This window comes from Cupressus sempervirens, chromosome 6 (genome assembly GCF_028749045.1).
Source record: "Cupressus sempervirens isolate cs-2001-9-10 chromosome 6, ASM2874904v1, whole genome shotgun sequence".
Taxonomy (NCBI): domain Eukaryota; kingdom Viridiplantae; phylum Streptophyta; class Pinopsida; order Cupressales; family Cupressaceae; genus Cupressus; species Cupressus sempervirens.
The window spans coordinates 25,764,868-25,779,394 of NC_143123.1; the positions used below are offsets into that span (position 1 = coordinate 25,764,868).

At 35.3% G+C, this 14,527-nt stretch overlaps 2 protein-coding genes across 3 annotated transcripts; both read right to left on the reverse strand.

The window, feature by feature from the left end:
* Positions 1–236: 236 nt before the first annotated feature.
* LOC149550896 (uncharacterized) lies at positions 237–1,661 on the reverse strand. Its single transcript, XM_089786473.1, has 3 exons — positions 1,372–1,661; positions 554–709; positions 237–404 (listed from the first exon to the last, which is right to left on the reverse strand). Exons 1-3 carry the CDS (start codon positions 1,515–1,517, stop codon positions 398–400), a joined length of 309 nt encoding a protein of 102 aa, XP_089642599.1. The 5' UTR covers positions 1,518–1,661; the 3' UTR covers positions 237–397.
* A 285-nt stretch (positions 1,662–1,946) lies between these two features.
* Positions 1,947–10,630, reverse strand: LOC149550897 (F-box/LRR-repeat protein 15-like). 2 transcript variants are annotated; one of them, XM_089786471.1, is made up of 17 exons: positions 10,388–10,630; positions 7,386–7,629; positions 6,948–7,080; positions 6,728–6,824; positions 6,424–6,624; positions 6,075–6,345; positions 5,885–5,983; positions 5,708–5,796; positions 5,519–5,618; positions 5,256–5,426; positions 4,456–4,608; positions 3,914–4,074; positions 3,596–3,794; positions 3,027–3,496; positions 2,854–2,917; positions 2,633–2,719; positions 1,947–2,448 (listed from the first exon to the last, which is right to left on the reverse strand). In XM_089786471.1, exons 1-17 carry the CDS (start codon positions 10,573–10,575, stop codon positions 2,377–2,379), a joined length of 2,799 nt encoding a protein of 932 aa, XP_089642597.1. In that variant the 5' UTR covers positions 10,576–10,630; the 3' UTR covers positions 1,947–2,376. The 2 variants fall into 2 exon arrangements, with proteins under 2 accessions (XP_089642597.1, XP_089642598.1); XM_089786472.1 differs by having other exon boundaries at positions 7,386–7,660; positions 10,388–10,605.
* Between the last annotated feature and the right edge of the window lie 3,897 nt (positions 10,631–14,527).

Below are 14,527 nucleotides of genomic sequence, written 5' to 3' on the forward strand. Positions count from 1 at the left end.
CTCTCAACAAAGTGAATCCAAATGCCACAATTAAAAGTGCGAGGGTGAAAATTTGTGATCCTATTCTTGTGTTGTACTTTATAGCTTTCAAATGCCCATGAGAAATCGTAGGTCAAAGCCATGAGGGGAAGTAGTCGGAACAAATAGCATAGAGATCAATATTTCTATTGTTTCCAGGGAAGGTAAACCCCAGAATTCTTGTGGTAGACTGTAATGACATGTAAAAACAAACGAGATTGAAACCCAGAAAGCACTTGATAATTATGATGTAAAGTGTGTCTACAGCTTATAGGTCGTAGCCATTTGAGAATCAGAGAACGCCATTGTGCAAAGGAATTTTTACTCTTAATTTCTACTTCGATGCTTTGCAATTGCATGGGAAAGTTTAGATATCTGTTTACATCCTGGCCCAGACAGTAAAAATGTCAAAAAAACACAAGTTAGAGGGCATTGTACGCAACTCCCATGGACCCTTTCTGTATCATATATCAAGCTATGTTCTTAAAAAAGTTTGGCCAACTATCCCTCCTTGCATATATATTAATCAGCTCACCAAAGTTCTTTCCAAGCTTGTGGGTGCAGCGCTTCCCCTGTTTGTAGAGTTTCTCGCACCCAAGAACTACTGAGGTTTTTGTAGTCCATGAAATGATGACTACAGAGCTTTTGGAAACTAACTGCGTAGCGCATTTCTATTTGTTTTGCACAAAACCTGTAGAGAGATGATTAAGGCTAAGACAGAGCCTCATCTGAAAAACAACCAAAGGAAATTATACAAAAAAAAAGTAAGACAGCCTTTCAAGTAGCAAAATACATAAAAAGAAAGTCAATCATTTAAGAATCAGAGAAATGACATTGTGCAAAGGAATTTCAACTGTTAATTTCTACTTTTGATGCTTTGCAATCACATGGGAAAGTTTAGGGATCTGTTTATGTCCTGCCCGGGAGGGTTTTGTACACAACTCCCATGGACCCCCCCTTCTGTATCATACATCGAGCTCTGTTCTTTAAAAAGTTTGGCCAACTATCCCTTCTTGCATATATATTAATCAGCTGACCAAAGTTCTTCCCAAGTTTGTGGGTGCAGGGCTTCCCCTGTTTATAGAGTTTCTCACACCCAAGAACTACTAAGGTTTTTGCAGTCCATGAAATAATGACTAAAAGCTTTTGGAAACTAACCGCATAGCACATTTCTATTTGTTTTGCACAGAACCTATAGAGAGATGATTAAAGCTAAGACAGAGCCTCACCTGAAAAACAACCAAGGAAATTATACAGAATCTTTCATGTAACAAAATACATAAAAGAAAGTCATTCAAAATTCATGTATGCATTCCAGCAAGGGCCAAATAAAACAATGGTTTCAGTACTTACCCTCTGCTTAAAGCATTTTTGTCTCCTGCACCCAAATGGGGAGTATGAAACACAGCTACAGTGAAGAAGCGACTGAGCGAATGCAGAAAGGCAGAATGAAAAGGACAATAACAGGTAATTAATTTATTGCTGGACAATATTTGCATTTATTACATCTATGCATGATCATGAGATTTTTTAATTTTATATGCCTTACACCTGTCATTAGTACCTTATTTTATAGATCTATTTTATATTAGATCATAAATTAAACAGATTTTTCCAAATTAAAGCTATTGAAAATTAATTTATTCCTTGCCATTTTCTTTCTTAGCCAATGAGAAGAGTGATAAATAGTATTATTGAGAAAATAAAAATCTATGAAAATCATTAAACCATAGAATAAATTTGTTCACTTCATAAATAATTCAATGTAATTGGTCAATTTAAAACTGATAATTGCACCTAAGAGATAAAATAATATCCTGACAAGGCAAGAACTAATAAAGTGTGAATCAGAGATACAGTATTTACTTTTAGAATTAAGTGGCCACATTAACCAAGACATGTTTGGAACCAAAAATTACAAAAGCAAGTTATAAACAAAGTTCCATAGACTTGTCTCAAATGCATAAACTGCTATACATGTTAACCTTTTTTGGCACACTTGAGTATCTAAACAGAGTATAATGAACTGTGAAAGAGTCCATGGACACTGGAACAGACAGACCAAGCATATTCAAAAATTCTGTCAGCTCCAAATACACAAATGCCCATACTGAAATGCTCCAAAGTAAGACTAAGATTCCAATAAAAACTGTGTGCAATATACACAGAAAATCATATATTTGAGCAACTCATCACTTCTCTTGATACTATCCAAACCAAGTCAAAACTCTACAATACAACTCCTTGAATTAGATAAATCAACCATATCGAGGATGCCAAATGGCTTCTTACATTGCCGAGTAGTTGTTCCCACATGGTGAAGAAACCAATTGATGTCAGCCCACTGGTGCAATATGTTCATACACTGCTGAAAAGTCGTTTCAAAGTAGGACATGTTGAACGGAACTTGGAGATGCCGATCAAAGATATCTTTTACACAAAACAGATAGTAGAAGATTCATCATCAAAAAAAACTTCTTGCATTGATGCAATGCTTAAAAATTTACAATTAATCAATACGGTGATACTACATAAAATCCTCACAGTAGCGGACATAGCAAAAAAGTTCAAATGCTGACGTATTAAAAATATCCAAATCTTATCAGTTGCACACCTTTGGACATGATCGAATATCAAGGGTTTCAAGTGAGTGACAAGAGTTGATAGAACGCTCTAATTCATATTCTTTTATCCCACATGCCTGTGTGAGAGCAGATAACAACATGATAAAAATAAGTTACAGTTGATAAACATAATTTGACCAGGGAAATTAAAATGCCAATGCTTTGACTACATTATAAATGAATAAAAGAGATTGTTAGAGCAGTAACATACTTGAAGCAACAAGCTTGCCAAACGAGGGCAATCCAGCTTAAGTATCTCCAGAGCAACACAGTTGCTGAAGTGTAATCATTCATTAGAAAACAATTATTTGATGCATCACTGCTGCAAGAGAATTGTTTCTAAGCTGTAATAACTTTGACAAGAATAAGGGCAATAATAATCACCTTAAATTCAATGTTGTTAAGTTCAGACAGGCCAAACTCACATCCTGGATGTTTGCAGAGAGCGACAAGTTCAATGAACAAAGGTTTACACATTGAGCTGAAACAGGAATTACAACCTTTTTGATGTTAGGACAACCCACACAATTAAGAATTTGAAGCAAGCGTGTTGAGTTTTCTTCCTCTCTGACGCTATCATCTATCCAACCACAAATTCTTTCCTTCCTGTGTAGAGCTGGATCACTGGAAGACTTGCCAGCCTCAAATCTCCAATCAAGGTCATGCATGTTTGTACATCCATTCAAGCTTACATGGGTGAGGTGCAAGCAACATGCCAAAAGCTCTTCAATTGCAGATTGAGAAAGAGTACCATACGATAAGTCTAATTCAGAAAGCTTGGGAAGAGCTCTTCCTCTATGAAGAGGTTCTAATGCTGTATCATCGAGATATTTGCAAGCTTGGAGCTTCAAAACCTGATGTATATTCAATGAAACAAAAAAACCTTGAAGCCTTCTACCAAAAATGTTTCTCCAAATTATGCTCTGGCAGAATAGGTTATTTTAGAGTAGTACCTTTAACTGGGGACAAGAATCAATAATAGGTTGTAAATTTGTCAAGAATGTATACGACAAATCCAGCAATGTCAAGTTTTTGAGTCTCTGTAAAGCCAAAAGCCCCTCTGGTCCAATTGATGTGCATGACATCAAAACCAGAGATTGAATAGACGGACATGCAGCAGTTGCAGCATCCAAGCAATGATCATTAAATAGGCTGCATATCAACAACACAGTAAGACAGATACATCATGTAGAAAGAACCAAAGGCACATGACTCTAATGTAGCACAAAGAACATTAAATTTAAAGCAAACACTAAACAAATAAAAAACACCTGCAAAATGAAGCATCAAGCGATTGAAGATGAGGACAATTAATATCTGCTTGAGAAAGAACGCCGCATCCCTTAAGCTCCAATATTGTCATTTGACTGGCTCTGATCTCAAGCTTACTCAAGTAGGGGCATATCCCAAGGTTAAGAGACAGAAGACCAACCTGAAAGGATAACATTAAGATGCTTAACATAATAAATAGCCAAATAGGATTCACAAATATATCTTTCATCAATTACACTGAACGGACCATAATTTCTTAATTAATTGAAATGCATGCCCCAACAACACCCAACTTAATAGATTAAGATGGGGGTAGTATACCACACAGATAAGTATATAATTTGTGAATTTAAATTTTTGTCGTATATGCACAAAATCATTAATTTCCTTTACCTTCTCATCATCTTGAATAGATCAAATAAATCATTAAGGAATAATTAAATACATGCAACATACAATATTACCCGGACAAAAACTGGACATTGTCAATAAGCAAGAAACACCATGACTTAAACACAATCATAAAACTGTTAAGACTTACAGGAAAGAATGATGCTTGCTGCAGATGATCACATCCATCTAGACAAACTTTCTGGAGCAGTGGGCATGCAAGTTGAACGCTAGTCACTCCACGACAACCAGTGAGAGAAAGAGTATGCAAGGATGTGCTAGTCAGCCTCACATTTGAAAGAGACTACAAAAAAAAATGGAGCACATTTAAATACTTAATTAAAGCCATATATATAACAATAACAGATATATTGCAATACTGCAAAGTATTTTTCCAAAAACTCATAATGAAGTACAGAACTAGCCGAATCATTGAAACTCAAAAATCAGACAGTCAAAAGATGTTGCAAAGCCAACAAATTGAAAATATATAATTCATCAAAAATAGTTTCTAATGGTATTCGCAAATTGTTTTCAGCAGGCTCAGGCAAGTCTGACAGCCAGTCTTGACTATACACTTGGCAAGCCTGAGTTGGACTCAAATAAGTCCTCATGGAGACCAACCAAGCACCAACACACTAGTACAAGCAATAGAAATAATGAGTAGCAAACCAAGGCATCCATAGACTGTGACTGCTTAAACAAGTTCTGCACAAGTACATGTGCCATAATTTGCACAAGTTTAGCAAGGCAAAAAGAAAAACAACTCTTCTCAATGAAACAGATTAGCTCTATATTATTTTACACAAGCATAGCTTGTTTTAGAATCCAAACCTTTCCAATTGTTTTAGGATACCAGCCTCTATATTCTTGTATATAAAATACCAGCAGAAAAATAAAGAAACCAAGAACAAGGATTTCATTTACAAGAATGTCTCCAAAAACACATACCTCACAACTATCAAGAATAAGGGTGCCAAGCATTGGACAGCCACCACCCACACTGAAGACTTCGAATATTGAATTTGTCAATGACTCACACTCACTCAAGTCAACCTCAGATAAATGAAGGCATTGTAATGTCATTGTGGTCAAACTTTGCTGTTTCTGTAGCACCAATTTCTGTACCAAACCAACACAAATAATTGACTTCTTCATTTCAAAGTAAAATATTAGAACAATTCTGTAATAAAAAGCAAAATTCTCTACAAAACCTGAAGAGCCGTTGATGTAATATCTACACGATTAAGGATGGGACAACTTGTGACATTTATAGATATTAGCGCTGGGCTGGACAGATTTAGGTCAACAATCCTGCCAGCAAAACAAAGAATCATAAGAAATGAAACACAGAATCAAATATCTCCAACTAGATTCATCCACTCCTAAAGAAATCAGCTTACTTGAGGCAATTGACAAGACTTATATGTCTAAGCCTTGGAAGGTTTAATGTAACAGATGTTAACAACCAACAGAAGTCAAGTTGAAGAGCCTGCAAATAGATTTACAAATCAACAAAACATATTTGAAATTATAGAAATTATTATTCAACAGTAAATCAGCAAAAGGAAAGAACTCACCTCAAGATAATAACACTGAGATAAAGCAGCCATAGATGTGGCATTAATTCCCTCACAATTATGGAGCTTCAGATCCATCAGCATTGGCATTCTCACAAGCTTGAGACATCAAGATTTCACTTCTTTAGCAAAACTAAACTTCTTAAAAATGATTTCACTAAATATAAAAAGAAAGCAAAAAATGATTAACCTCCAGTGATATATTGGGGCAGTAAGATGCATCCAGAATCTGAAGATCTGTACAAACTGCTGCAATTTCTCTAAGTGTATCATCACTGACATAAGAGCAGTTGGAAATATCTAAAGACTTCAATAGGGGACATGATGTGGCTGCAGCACGAATTCCAGGGTCTGAAAGCTTATGGCATGAAGCCACATCAAGTTCACGCAATATGGGACAATTCAAATTTGCAGATGCCACACCTGATCGCTTAAGGGACAAAGTTTCTAGTTGAGGACACCTGAACAACATTCAAAATATTCACTCCTGGTAGTTTTTAAAGTTTCTAGATAAAGTGAGATATAGTAACACAATATACCTGACAAAGATTCGAAGTAGACTACATCTCATAACTTGGAGATGTCGCAGTGATTCATGTCGAACATGTATCTCTTGAGAACCACCACTTCCTAAGGTGGCATCAATTAGATTTAAATGGCTCAACACAGGACATTCCACTAATAAACTGAAAAAAGCATCACCTAAACTTCCATGATATATTGTTAACACCTCAAGGTTCCTACACATGAAAAATATAGTGTGAGACAAGTCGGAATAGAATAATGTCTCTAATTACAATTTGACAGCATTAAAAATGATCGAATGAAATCGATAATGCTTACCTAAGACTTCGTAATGCCTCGTGCACAGAAATATCCAATAGAGAACCTGGTAGGTGCAATTCAACAACCTTTGGATACCTTCGGCACACTCGTGCAACTGTTTAGCAAAAGAGGGGGAAAAACATGTTATATACAAATCACAAAACAATGTATAAGCATGCAATCTGCTTTGGTTGCAAACAACTTAGAGAACGTTGAAACTTGATCTAGTATGTACTACCTTGCTCTGAGGTAATTCTACAATTTTCAAAATCCAAAGACTTCCAAAAGTCTTCATGAACACTAGAAGCATGCCACTGCTTGCATACTAGACCAGCTTTGCATAGAGTCTTATGGTCCAGGAAAGTAAACACCTGTTAAATAATTTCAAACCTGTTATGTAATGTTTAAAATTACTCTCTAATTGGCCAATTCGTATGACAGATCAGAGTTGTTCTCATAGGATTGAATCTTCCATAATATATTTCTAAGTAGACTTGGAAATATGAAATAAGCTAACTTTTTAACAGTTTAGATCTAGACCCAAAAGGATCAGTTCCAAAACATGACCACCAAGAGCAAGATGCTCAGTCAATCACCAAGATAGTGTTACCGTGACAAAGACATAATTGTTAAATGTCTGGAAAACTACTGAAATTAGCCAATAGAATAAACCTACCGCATGTAGTAAGTCATCCGTAAGGTCAACTTCATGGTAATTAAAGTTATCTTGACTATCATCTCCCATGTTGGACGAGTCCATAGGCTCTGAAACCTTTATATGCTCTGGAAGCGGGTGTGGTAATAGAGTCCCATTATTTTCATCTCTGCTTGACATTTGGATAGATAAGTCATTCTCCATATCACCAAATGAACTAGATTCAGCCAAGCCTGAAGAGCCCGCAATTACACAATTTATTGACCTGAAAGAACATTGTGTTCAGCATCAAAGCCCTGCATAATTGTTTACCTAAGAAATCAAATAATTACAATATATGCAATGGAAAGTGTGTTTTCCCTTGAATTACAGAACACAAGCACCTAAGATTCTATACAGTGGCATAAATCCAAATGATTTCTCATGGTCTGCTTGAACCAGAGGCAAGTCATTAAAACTTAGGTCTAAAATGTTTTCAACAACACAATCATCAATAGTCGATGACATTCAAGGACAAAACAAATATCTTAACACAGGAATTCAACAAAATCTAAAAAGAGTGCACCTGACTATTCATCTCAATATGTGACAGGCTTAATAAAATGCACACTTATGCATGGACGAGAATATAAAACAATCTCCCAAACCGTCAGAAGGGTGCCAAAAACTCTGTTTTCATTTAAGAATGAGATGTAATATGTGGTTTAGTATCACAATACATAAATGTAAACAGGCAAACAATGATCCATTGGAAATGAGCAGCTCAACCATGATTATTTTATTAAGGTCAAAAAAGCAAAACAGCAATAACCATATCGGGACATTTATGCATTAACCTGCCACAACAAAATAATGAGAATCCAGCTTGGTTAAAAAGAGGCAGAATCCATAAAAAGAGATATAAAAAACACTTACCTGGAAATTAAGGCCTAATTCCAAGGGCCAAGGACCCCATAGACTTATGGACAGATACCATTACCAAGATATACATGCCCATTGTCATATCATCATAACATTCAATTTATTGGCCAAGCAAAGAGACAATAAGAAAAAAACATGTTATAAAATTGAAAGATTAAGTATTAAACCAGTCATGGTCTTCTGGTTTGGTCTCTGCAGTTGTCCATTTGCAAAAGCAGAGGCAAGTTTGAATCTTTGAAAATCCATGCAAAGAATTTTATATCTGCTTGATATGAATTATAATTGCAGCTAATGGGGATTATGGTAGCAGTAGAGAACATTTAATACAAGCAATGAAGCCATTGCCCATGCCACTCTATGGAGATGAAGAGGTCACTTTCAAATAAAAGACATTTCGTATAACTCTTTTGATCATGCTGGCAAGTATAAGATGTTGGACTTGTCTTTCACAGCATGGTCTAGTGGCAAAGGCAGGGTGAAAAACATGATAATGAAACAGTTGCATCCCTGACAGTCATGCTCTATGTTTACCACGGTCATGCTAATGTGGCCTACAGCCTAAAAGTGTAATCACAAGTCCCAGGAAAAAGCAGAACATGAAATCTTCACAGTCCTCTAAGGTAATGGATGCATTACCAATTGAATTTATAAAGTTAGAACAAGAGTATAAATCTGTCAAAGTCGCTGCACTTAATTGGTTAAAACTTTAAACCTTTAATTCTAATTGTGGAGACCCTAGTTCAAACCACTTCGATTGTTGACAGATGAAGTCGATATCTAAATAGTATTTTAGTGTTAATATCTAAGGTGACTTCAATTTCTTGTGTTGATATCTAAGTTGTCGATCCATGGTTGACATATCTAAGTGCACCTTGATTTCCCATGTAGTTATCTAGGTTTTAAGTTGAATGTTAATATCTAAGTAGAATTGATAACTGTTGTTCATGCTGGAAGGAAGGGCATGCGCCAATTGTGGCTTCAACTGGTTTGAGCCAGCATAAAAGAGCTGACTTGCAAATTAATAAAGTAGAAAAGATAGGATATATAATGCATGCTTTCAAAAGTGGAACACAGGCAGGGTCATGTACTAATTACCCTAATTCACCGAAAAGCCAAAACCAAGTTTTATTAAATTCCTTGAGATTCTAAATATCATCAAATATAAAGATTTGTCAGAAGGTATACAACTTGATCACTAAATTATACAATAATTTGGAACCTTTTAATCAGCGTGTTATAGAACTTAATTGTCAAGCTTGGAAATTATGGTGTAGCTCGGCTCCGACAAATGCAACCAATTACTCTATCGGTACCATTCCAGTGTAAGGCAGCACAATTACCATAGTGATGATGACCCAGTTTCAAGCCTGCTGAGAATGCCCCCACTTTGAAATAGTCAAATGCCAAGTGTAAGCTTGGTGGTACAAACACACTCCACATGTTTTGGCTGATCGCAGTTTTTGGTCGAATTGAGGGGCGAAACGAAAATGGGCAAAATAGTGCCAATCAATATAATAAAATATACAGATACATGGTTACATAAAACCCTAAGTTAACCATGAAACAATGGTGCGTATAAGGAGATCCGAGCAGCATGGCCACAATTAGGGCCAAACAATACGCAAGGTACAGAAGGATCCTAATAAAATACTAAGAAGGGTCATTTTAATATCTCAAGCGCCACCACTACGCTTGTATAACCCTCCCACTGCAAACAGTATATCTAACTCACCATACATTAAACCACAGAAAGAACCCTAAGGGCGGAAAAATCATCAAAGATCATATTTTCACAGAACAACAGCTCAAACGAAAAATGCAGTTAATTTTTCAGTTAAAAACCACATAATATTTCCGAATCTTTGACCAAATAGAAGCTAACAGAAGTTAAAAGCGCAGATCAATTGCTTACACCATGATTTTGCAACTAACAAAGTCCTGTCAAAGTTGCGCACAAAATTATCCTTCCAAATTCTACCAAACATAGAATCCGCAAAACCGTACCTCAAATCTTAAAAGGAAAATATGCCCACATAAAAATACGATGCTCTGAAACAAATTGAACTGATTTTGTTCAAGAATTGGCAGGGTTTATAACTTACGAAGGACAGATCAGGAGCCTACGTCGCTTCCGCGGGATTTCATCGCCAACATTTTGACAAGCTACTGAGAATCTTGTGTTGTGGGATGATAAAAATGCTTCTTCAGGTTGGTTTGGGTTGTGTTGTACATTTTGTTGTTCGCCCTCCTCGTCTAACCCTTCATAAGCAGATGAAGGGTCTAAAGCCATTACGTGACTAAAAGATATCCTAACAGGATTCGAACCCCTGACGCTCCCCTAACCCTTTTATCTATAGATTTTTTAGAATAAATAAAATATACAATTATTATAATTATTATTATTGCTCCTAATTATAATGCTTCTCCTAGGCGCCTCCCTTTTCAACGACCCGCATTATTCCTGTAGACTAAAAGAAAAGTATGTATATATGTTTTGGGACTCCAGATATATATTATGTGTGTATGTACCACTTATGACGAACACACCCCGGGAATGTTGCGATTCAAATTTTTGGGGTTTCGCTTTCTTTGTTTGGGAATTTCAATAACACACCTGATTTGCATGTGGTTAAGCTACCAATTGGAGTTTTCAACCATTTATTTTTGTTTAATCTTTCTTTAGGTTTGTTGTAAGAATTTGTTTTGTTTTTTTATATTTCTTTAGATTTTTTTTTTTTTTTTGGGAAGTTCATATTATGAGTCTCAAGGGTAGTATTGTGAGGCAAGATTTGATTCTTGATAGACTTAGTTGGGGACATTTAACTTCACTAATAAATCAAATGTTCGTTAACCTTGTTTTATGTTATCATTGTGTTTTATCTAATTATGATGCAAAGTTGTAACTAGAATGACAACAAGAAGTAATATGTTCATGTTGTGAGAGGGGTATCTGTGAATAATTCTAAATGTTCATCAACAAGGAGATGCCTCTAGAGAGCTCAAAATCAAAGAAAGATAGGTGGATAAAAATAAGGGGATTGGTGGATGGATGTGTTGCGAATGGAAGGGATGTATGGAATGAGAAACATATGCAAGAGCGTGAATTTGATGGATGACGAAGTGGGGAGCTAACAAAATGAGATGGATGGGAGGTGGAGGGATGATGAAGGATTATAGCCACGTTCCTTAGGGACGCGTCCTTGCCCAAAAAGGCGAAGTTTCAGAATCAAGGACGTCCCGGGGATGGGGTGACGGGTATGGGATGTCCCCACCCCGTCCCCCTTTTCTGAAAATTCCTAGGAAACACCCAAGAAACTTGGGGACTTTGGGCAATTTTTTTGGGGACGTCCATACGTCTTGGTGACGGTTGGGAACGCCTTGGAAGTCCTTGGGACAACTGGGCGTCCCCGATTTTATAAACAACATAAACACTTATAGATATAAATATTTTATTTTTAAAGTGGGTGATGTAGAGGTAAAACACAACGGAAGTAAACACAATAGAAATAGGAACCAGCACCAACAAGAGATAGATTATAAAATTCTTCTATTTAATTTATCAAGTGAATAGTACATACATTAGCTCTTCCTGCAGATTTCTTCTCTTCGTAACTTTGTATCCAGAAACTTTGCTCTCAGCTCCTCCATTTCATATAGGGGAATGTCTTCGGCATAAAAATATACCAAAAAAGTTCATCAGACTTTGCACTATTTATGAATCATATCGCTGTCTTAGTGTCGACAGAAGATTCGATCCTCGATCTGTAATTGCAACGTAGATTTCTATCAATAATAGAAAAGCAAATTTATTTTTACGGCGATTTCGTCATTAAAGGATATAAATAAAATGAGTCCCTATTCATGGCGACTTACTCAAAACATTTCTTTTTACAGAAATTTATTTATTTACTTACAATGTTCCAAACATGCATAATTAAAAGGTCAATATATATTAATATCATGTGATAAATTAGGTTTTATCATAGTGAGTTTTAGTAATGAAAAATCAATTGAGTATGACTTACAATATTATACTTATCTATAATTATTTAGTATTTTCTAATTATCTATTATATGAAAATAATATTGCATGTTTTAATTTAGTAGAAAGAAGAAGATTTTTTATGTTTTGATTAAAAAAGGTAGGTAGAGGGTCCTCAACCTAGATAACATCAAAAAACAAAGACCATCTCTACCTTGTGTCATTGCAGCCAAGCAATAGAGGCATATTATAACCCCAATAGTCAGAGCCTCACTCAGAACTTACAAAACTATAAAATAATCAAAACAAGCCATATTCTTCGAATAGTTTAAACCATCCATATCAAAAAATAACATAAGTCTAATCTTTAAACTACTAAACTTACTAACCAAAACAAAGTTTTAGCTACCCCAACAATAGTGAGGATTAATAGAGTTATCAATGATGAGAAACTAGTTTGACAAGCTACTGAGAATCTTGTGTTGTGGGATGATAAAAATGCTTCTTCAGGTTGGTTTGGGTTGTGTTGTACATTTTGTTGTTCGCCCTCCTCGTCTAACCCTTCATAAGCAGATGAAGGGTCTAAAGCCATTACGTGACTAAAAGATATCCTAACAGGATTCGAACCCCTGACGCTCCCCTAACCCTTTTATCTATAGATTTTTTAGAATAAATAAAATATACAATTATTATAATTATTATTATTGCTCCTAATTATAATGCTTCTCCTAGGTGCCTCCCTTTTCAACGACCCGCATTAATCCTGTAGACTAAAAGAAAAGTATGTATATATGTTTTGGGACTCCAGATATATATTATGTGTGTATGTACCACTTATGACGAACACACCCCGGGAATGTTGCGATTCAAATTTTTGGGGTTTCGCTTTCTTTGTTTGGGAATTTCAATAACACACCTGATTTGCATGTGGTTAAGCTACCAATTGGAGTTTTCAACCATTTATTTTTGTTTAATCTTTCTTTAGGTTTGTTGTAAGAATTTGTTTTGTTTTTTTATATTGCTTTAGATTTGTTTTTTTTTTTTTTTGGGAAGTTCATATTATGAGTCTCAAGGGTAGTATTGCGAGGCAAGATTTGATTCTTGATAGACTTAGTTGGGGACATTTAACTTCACTAATAGATCAAATGTTCGTTAACCTTGTTTTATGTTATCATTGTGCTTTATCTAATTATGATGCAAAGTTGTAACTAGAATGACAACAAGAAGTAATATGTTCAGTAGCAAGAAGTAAAATGTGAATGGATTAGCAAAAACTATTCAAAAAATAGATATTAAGTAAATAAGAATTTTTGTTACAGCTTGACTCCCACCTAATACAAAAGATAAGAAAGAAAAAGGCTTTGATAAAATACTTAGTCTAAATTTTTGAGTCGCACTAATAGATTAGTAGAGAATGTACATTTTTTAGTTATCCATATTAATTTCATGGTTGTGGGACATTAAGACTTGATTGATTGGGGTTATCTTGGGACTGAGAGACAAAATGAAAATATCCATTAAAAAAATCAACTTACATGGCTTGAATTATTTTGGAGAGGTTGAATCGAAGGTTCTACACTTTTCCCATTAATTATTATGTTTAGTTGAGTGGCAATTTCCACTCAAGTTACAAATGTTGATTTTTGGACTAGTATCACATAAATGCCTAACTTCTACAAATTTATATTGAGTGGATCTATGTAACTGCTCATCGCGGAACTTTGACATGTCAAAAAAATATTGAGATGTTTTCTTTATTTTTGTCTTGGGGTAGTAGTTGCAAATGTAGAATTGAAGTAAGTGTCTGGGAGAAAAACTTCTAAACCAACCTTGTAAATAGCTCCTCTAAAATGTGATAAACTACTAGTTGTAAGATCACTATGAGTAAATTAAGGGATATGGTACCAAATTATAAGAACAAAATAGGCTAAAGAAAAACACCTTCTACTTATTTTATTAAATTGACAAAAAAAAAGATTAGTGTGTACTTTTCCTTGATTGTGGATGGGTAACATTGTGCAAAGTGGCTTGTGCAGTGTCCCAGGTAGCACCTTATGCATGCATTCCTACATATTTTTGCAATTTCCTTAATATATGTTGCTATTCAATCTCATTAGTAGCAAGAGGAGAGAAAAAACTCTTGGATCGCATTTGGTATTCAACAAGAGGAGAAAATATTTGGAAAACCATATTCAGGAGTAAAAAGGTATTAATATGTGGGAGAACAACTCTTACGGTCTAATCTGATCATGTGCCAAAT

Excerpts from the sequence above, each read along its gene's own strand:
- LOC149550896 (XM_089786473.1), bottom strand. The coding sequence starts at position 1,517 with ATGCAAATATTGTCCAGCAATAAATTAATTACCTGTTATTGTCCTTTT. Across the intron at positions 710-1,371 it reads AAAAATGCTTTAAGCAGAGG|GTTTTGTGCAAAACAAATAG; the intron begins GTAAGTACTGAA and ends ATCTCTCTACAG.
- LOC149550897 (XM_089786471.1), bottom strand. The coding sequence starts at position 10,575 with ATGGCTTTAGACCCTTCATCTGCTTATGAAGGGTTAGACGAGGAGGGC. Across the intron at positions 4,609-5,255 it reads TTATTCTTGATAGTTGTGAG|TCTCTTTCAAATGTGAGGCT; the intron begins GTATGTGTTTTT and ends TTTTTTTTGTAG. Across the intron at positions 4,075-4,455 it reads AGCAAGCATCATTCTTTCCT|GTTGGTCTTCTGTCTCTTAA; the intron begins GTAAGTCTTAAC and ends TTATCCTTTCAG.